Genomic DNA, 6,950 nt, shown 5'->3' on the forward strand with positions numbered 1-6,950 from the left:
CCTGGCCTTCTACAGCAGCACAGGTGTGTGCGGTCACACGCGCCCACATGCGCACACACACGGTCACACACGTGCACACGCACACACTCGCGCACGCAGGCGCACGTGAACACACCCACACGCACACACACTTGCTCACACAGGAGCGTGACCGCACGCTTAGAAACCCCCGCATGCGCACACAACAGCTCATACACACACACACGCACGCATGCACACACATGCATACACATGCTCTCACACGCACACACACACACGCGCAAACACACACACAAATGTGCACGCACACCCACGCACGCTCACACACATGCACCTACATGCACATGATACGAAGCGCATACTCCTTTACAGAACTCTGAGCAGAGCTGATTGGTTGATTGACACACCCGGTAAACATCTGGGTGGTTGCTATGGCGACCGTGCTTGGGACAGGGGTTTCCAGTCCACTCGTACCCCCCCCCTCCATTAACAGGGCGAACAAGAAGGGACGGAAACATTTGCATAAACAAAAGGAGACTTCCCGATACAACTGCGGTGTCGGCTCTCTCTGAAGCGATCCCAAGTCCTGATCCGCCCTGAATGGGAGATCGTATTTATACTTTGGTGGATGCGGTGGGCTGTCGAGGAGCACTGGACCAATCACTTGGGTGGCATCTTTGACCCATATTTGCATGTCTGTCACTCGGGCCAATGATGTGGGCGGCATCTGAGGACAGAACCTGCACCTCCTGGATGCTTTGGTTGGATTTAAAGGGGACAAACGCAGTGTAGAATAATATTATAAGCATGACGTAAAAGTACTGTAGCGTAACGCCAGCCAAGGCTCGCTCGAGGAGAAGGCTGGTGAACGTTGGGTCGTTGCAGGAAGAGAGAGAACGTGAGTGAGAGCCCGAGAGCGCAGGGTTTGTTGTGGTGAGCGTTGGGATTGTAACAACAACAGGGACATTTCCGAACTCTACATGAAGTCATCCTGTGGGGACTCCCTGTCTCTATGTCTCTCCGACTCCCTGTCTCTATGTCTCTCCGACTCCCTGTCTCTCAGTCTCTCTGACTCTGACTCCATGTCTGTCTTTCTAAATCCCTGTCTCTGTCTCACTGACTGTCGTACTCCCTGTCTCTCTGACTCCCTGTCTCACTCACTCCCCTGTCTCTGTCTCTCTCCAGGCTGTCTCACTGACTCCCTGTCCCTCTCTCTCTCTCCAGGCTGTCTCCCTGTCTCACTAACTCCCTGTCTCTCTCTCTCTCTCTCTCTCTCTCTCTCTCTCTCTCCAGGCTGTCTCACTGACTCCCTGTCCCTCTCTCTCTCCAGGCTGTCTCCCTGTCTCACTGACTACCTGTCTCTCTCCCCCAGGCTGTCTTCCTGTGTCACTGACTCCCTCTCTCTCTCTCTCTCTCTCTCTCTCTCTCTCTCTCTCTCTCTCTCTCTCTCTCTCTCTCTCTCTCTCTCTCTCTCTCTCTCTCTCTCTCTCTCTCTCTCTCTCTCTCTCTCTCTCTCTCTCTCTCTCCCTCTCTCTCTCTCTCTCTCTCTCCCCCAGGCTGGTACAACCGTCTGTACATCCACTTCATCCTGCGGCGCCACATCTTCTTCTTCATGCTGCAGGCGTACTTCCCCACCATGCTAATGGTGCTGCTGTCCTGGGTGTCCTTCTGGATCGACCGCCGAGCCGTGCCCGCCCGCGTCTCCCTGGGTAACGGAACCCTCTACCCCCCCCCCCCCTCCCCCACCACGACCCCGCCCACCACCCCCTCCCCCACCACAGCGCCCACCTTCACCAGGTCACCAATAGGGAGAGTGTCTGAACTGCGTGTTCCCTCCCCAGGGATGACCACGGTGCTCACCATGTCCACCATCATCACCGGAGTGTCCTCCTCCATGCCTCAGGTACGCCTCGCCCTCACAGTGTGCGTGTGTGCGTGTGCGTCAGTCTGTGTGTGTGTGTGTGTGTGTGTGTCTGTGTGTGTGTGTGTGTGTGTGTGTGTGTGTGTGTGTGTGAGCGAGTGAGTGTCTGTGTGAGTCAGAGAGAGATTAAATAAACTACGGCACTCGGGTTAATCTTCACGGACATTCGGCCGAACCTCAATCTCAAGCCCTGTCCAGATCCTGTCGTCTTCAAGTTGATCTCCACCTGGCCTCGGCTCAGCGGTGATAGAGTCCCCCACACGGGCGTCGACTCCGGGCCCTCAGATTAGATAACAAACGCTCTGGCTGAATTTGGTTTGAGGTAAAGCAAAACCAGGAGTCCTACGTGTGAATGGACGTTCATCTTTGAACGTCGTTGTTCCAGCCTGTTCTTCGGGTTAAACGACAGAGGCGGTATGTTGTAATGCGATCCGAAACGACCGGCCGGAGCGTTCGCTGTCTGACGTGTTTGTTTTGGCTGGAGAAAAATCCATTCCAAAGGTTAATGTTATAAATACATTTAGTCTCACCAGATAATCATGACAATCTTGACGAATGATGACATCATTTTGACAAAAATACTTCAAGTTGACAAATGAATCACCCTAAAAAGACTTTGAACCGGGAATGCAAACAATAAAGTAAAAGGCAGAGAAAAAAGAATAAAAATATATATTATCAATTATTATCATCAAAACATGATCAACTCGTGGGTCGCAGACATGAAGTGATGCAAGCACACCGTTTATGGGGCCTTTTTGCGGAAGCCAAATCACCAAGCTGGCTTCTCCCCCGCCTGGCGCGCTATTGGCTGATATAACACAATGACGACAGGGAAGCGACGGCAACCAGCCAATCGCGTACAGTGTCAGTTGAACTAAGCCCGATGAGCACGCCTCTTGAGCTGAAGAAAACGCCAGCAGCTTCCCCAGACCAACGTGCAATCTACGATTGAGCTTGTTCTGGCAATAGCAAGGCTAATTTGATATGAATCAAGGCATTGAGGTCTGCCGAAAGGTTCACACTAGCTGCGTTTCCATCTAAAAGGTGATGCGAATCTTTAGAAAGTTCGCAAAAAAGTAATTTGAATTAGGTGCGTTTCCATCGAGTGGTTGCAGCGGAATAGGGTGATGACGTGACACGTTGATGTCGGCAGGGTTGCTATGGCCGGTCGTTATGCGGAAATCGGAAAGACTGTCAGTCCTGTGTGTTCAAAGTTCGCTACGTCACAGCTGTTTCGAAAAGTGTGTTTCCATCTCCCATTTTGAGAATTTACTCTTTCGCATTTCTCAAAAACCACCTCAAGCGAGCGGATAAACCTTTTTGCGAATTAGAGGATTTTTATACAAATTTTGGTGTTTCCATCACCGTTTATTGATTCGATATTTCAAAATTCGCATAAAATCAGGGGGATGGAAACGCACCTTATGAGAGCTCGAGCCCTACAGGAAGTGATGTCATCAGTTGGTGACCCGGTGGTCAGGGGGGATTGGGAGTTAGCTAGAACCCTGGGTTCTCTTTTTCCATGTAAGAGAGCCTCAAAAATACAGATGAGTATTAGTTAAGGGAAGTGACTCACAACCCTACAGGAAGTGACTCACACAGGCTCCGCCACCGCTTCAACTCAACCAGAACCTCAGACCGGTCAGCCCCAGAGAAGAAGACGAAACGGCCTCCATGGGTCATGAGAAGATCTGAGTGCTGGAATAACATCATAATGTTATCAAAATACACTTTAATGCCAAAACTATGTTGAGAAATAGCAATTTCCATGGGAATAAACTTAATGTCCTCCATTTAGTTCTGGCAGACTGAAAGGTGACGTGATACATCACTGTTCCAGAAGGATCACATCAGGGTTGCCTGGGTCGCATTGACAAACCACTTACTCTGCGTTCAGGGTGATCATATTGATTATTCTGTCTGTTTCATACACAATGGTCTGTGTTGCTCAATTGATTGTTACACTTTGCTTGTGGAACGGCAGTTTGAAACTGTTTAGACTTGGGCACTCCTTCTAGTCATGCTCTCTGCCTCTGATAGGTCCAAATATTTCTGGGAGTGGCTTTAATCCACGACATTAGGAGGGAGAGAGAGAGAGAGAGAGAGAGAGAGAGAGAGAGAGAGAGAGAGAGAGAGAGAGAGAGAGAGAGAGAGAGAGAGACACACACACACACACACACACACACACACACACACACACACACACACACACACACACACACACACACACACACACACACACACACACACACACACACACACACACACACACATACACACACACACACACACACAGGGATGAAAGAAAATACGAGTCTAATCAATTTCTTTCCATAAACGTTTAGCCTAATTACAATCTCAAAGATTTCCGAGTGTGTAGGAAGTTTGAGAGAGAGAGAGAGAGAGAGGGAGAGAGAGAGAGAGAGAGAGAGAGAGAGAGAGAGAGAGAGGAGAGAGAGAGAGAGAGAGACAGAGAGAGAGAGAGAGAGGGAGAGAGAGAGAGAGAGAGAGAGAGAGAGAGAGAGAGAGAGAGAGAGAGAGTGTGTGTCTGTGTTTGTGTGTGTATGTTTGTGTTTGTGTGTGAGTGTTTGTGTCTTTGCGTGTGTGTGTGTTTTTGTGTGCGTGTTTAAGTGTGCGTGTTTTTGTGTGTGTGTTTGTCTGTATGTGTGTTTTTATGTGTGTGATCTCCATGCAGGTATCCTACGTGAAGGCGGTGGACATCTATCTGTGGACCAGCTTCCTCTTCGTCTTCCTGTCCGTCATCGAGTACGCGGCCGTCAACTACTGCACCACCCTGGAGGAGATGAGGAAGATGAGGAGGGGGAGGGTAAGGGACCACCGCACCATGAGTCTGTGCTTGTATGTGTGTGTATGTGTGAGTGTGTCTGTGTGTGTGTGTGTGTGTGTGTGTGTGTGTGTGTGTGTGTGTGTGTGTGTGTGTGTGTATGTGTGAGTGTGTCTTTGTGTGTGAAATTGTGTGTGCATGTATGGGTGTGTTTGTGGATGTGCATGTGTGCGTGTGTGTGCATTTGTATGTTTTATTGTGTGTGTGTCTGATGAACAGTTCAAACTCTGCACAACGAGTCACTCTGCTGGCCAAACGCTGGAATTACATGCAGGACGCACATTCAACATTGACCCAAAAATAATGGCTTATTAAGGAACTGAGCTTGTTTCTGAATGTTTATTATTATCGTGTCAGGTTTGAGAACACGTGTGTATTTTGGCACCGCAACGGCGGAACATCATCACTGTCGGCGTCAGGACCACAGAGTCCCTACCAGCTTCCGCAAGTGACTTAAGAATCACCTGTTCACAGAGTTCACCTTGAATCTGAATAGCCTCCCACCTTACCCCCGCCACCAACCTCCTACGCACCCATTGTATGTTGCACGTCCTGGCACTTAAAAATAGTACTTTGCATTGTGTAGCGTCTTATCCAAGCTATCTTTTTTGTATCCGGGGAATGGGCTACAACCTAGTGATTGTTGGTGCTTTGCACTTGGTCCTATGAACATCCTTACTGCACCGACAGCGATATATTGTTGTTTTTCTTTCTTCTGACAATTGTACTTATTGTAAGTCGCTTTGGATACGAGCGTCTGCTAAACGCCTTCAACGTAAGTGTTACTGAAGTGAACATACTGTAAACACAGAATATAACCTGAGCTGACCTTTGACCTCTCAGATCCCCTCCACCTTCGACGCCAGCCAGGCCATGGCGTTCGACGGCTGTTTCCATGACGACGAGATCGAGCTGACCCCGTACCCGGGCAGCCGCTCCCGGACCATGACCTCCGACCCCCGGGAGAGCCCGGCCCCCAGCGTGGCCGGCGGCAACGCCCCCCCCGGGGGGGGGGTGGGGGTCCGCCTCCACCGCAGGAAGTCCCTGCGCGCGCACGTGGACCTGTTGCTAAGCCACAGCTACATGATCGACTCGTACTCGCGCGTGGTCTTCCCCATGTCCTACCTGCTCTTCAACGTCATCTACTGGAGCCTGTACTCCTGAGGGGCCGCGGGCCCCCCCCCCCCCCCCTCGGTGAGGGACCCTGGCAGGGGGCCCGCACCCTCTGGTGAACGCCCTGGACCAGTGACGGCGTTGTGGCTCAAGAGGCGGTGCGGGTTGGCCGGTAGCCGAAAGGTTGCTGGTTCGATCCCCGGCTCCACTTAGGAGTGCCGAGGTGAAAGACGCCTCACCCCGACTGCTCCTGACGAGCTGGCTGTCGCTGTGCGTGGCTGACACCGCCGTCGGCGTGTGAATGAGTGCATGAATGGGTGAATGTGAGGCAGTATTGTAGAGCGCTTTGAGCGGCCACTGGTTAGGAAAGTGCTGTATAGTTGCTGTCCATTCACCGTTTATTGTAACGGGGGGGATGGGGGTCCCCTCTTGGGACAACAGGGGGCCACCGGTTCGATTCCCGTTCACTCAACGACTGTTGAGGATCGATTCAACGGGTACTTCCGAGAGGAAACCCCTGAGGTCAAAGGTCAGGGGTCAAGAGTCCATCAGGACTCAATTTATGTTTGACGTTCAATCTTTTGTGTTTACTTTTTCGCCCCTGTTTCATCACTGCTGGAGCATTGGACGATTTTATTTGTGTTGTTATTTTGTTTGGGTCTATGTGATATAATTGAATATGTTTATTTTTTCAGTCAGAATGTTATTATTATTATCACTACTATGATTATAGATGTTATGTGTATTATATCTGGCCTTAGAACTGAAGGTGTCTGTGGTAATGTTTGTAAAGTTATGTCCTGCAAAACAAACACACACACACACACACACACACACACACACACACACACACACACACACACACACACACACACACACACACACACACACACACACACACACACACACACACACACTACATCCAGGTAGTATGTAATCCACCTTCAGTTCGGCGTCATGATAACTCGAAGGGTGTTTCGTGATCAACTTAGACGTGTCAATACAATCGCAAAATAAGTCTGATTTTGATTGTGAAATAAAAAAACAACAAGCCAAGGGTCACCTGTCGTTTATTACGCTGTCGCCATG

The 6,950-nt window shown here is 50.2% G+C and overlaps 1 protein-coding gene across 1 annotated transcript in view; it reads left to right on the forward strand.

Annotated features, from left to right (window-relative positions):
• LOC130377019 (gamma-aminobutyric acid receptor subunit rho-3-like) overlaps nucleotides 1-6,912 on the forward strand; it is a 19,522-nt gene extending 12,610 nt beyond the window's left edge. Inside the window, exons 6-10 of the mRNA XM_056583960.1 lie at nucleotides 1-23; nucleotides 1,536-1,688; nucleotides 1,821-1,882; nucleotides 4,599-4,730; nucleotides 5,592-6,912. The exon at nucleotides 1-23 is cut by the window's left edge and continues 115 nt beyond it. Of these exons, the coding sequence (XP_056439935.1) occupies nucleotides 1-23; nucleotides 1,536-1,688; nucleotides 1,821-1,882; nucleotides 4,599-4,730; nucleotides 5,592-5,912 (691 nt within the window). The 3' untranslated portion in view covers nucleotides 5,913-6,912. The remainder of the gene's footprint in view (nucleotides 24-1,535; nucleotides 1,689-1,820; nucleotides 1,883-4,598; nucleotides 4,731-5,591) is intronic.
• Nucleotides 6,913-6,950: the final 38 nt, after the last annotated feature.

This window comes from Gadus chalcogrammus, chromosome 23, assembly GCF_026213295.1.
Source record: "Gadus chalcogrammus isolate NIFS_2021 chromosome 23, NIFS_Gcha_1.0, whole genome shotgun sequence".
Taxonomy (NCBI): Eukaryota; Metazoa; Chordata; class Actinopteri; order Gadiformes; family Gadidae; genus Gadus; species Gadus chalcogrammus.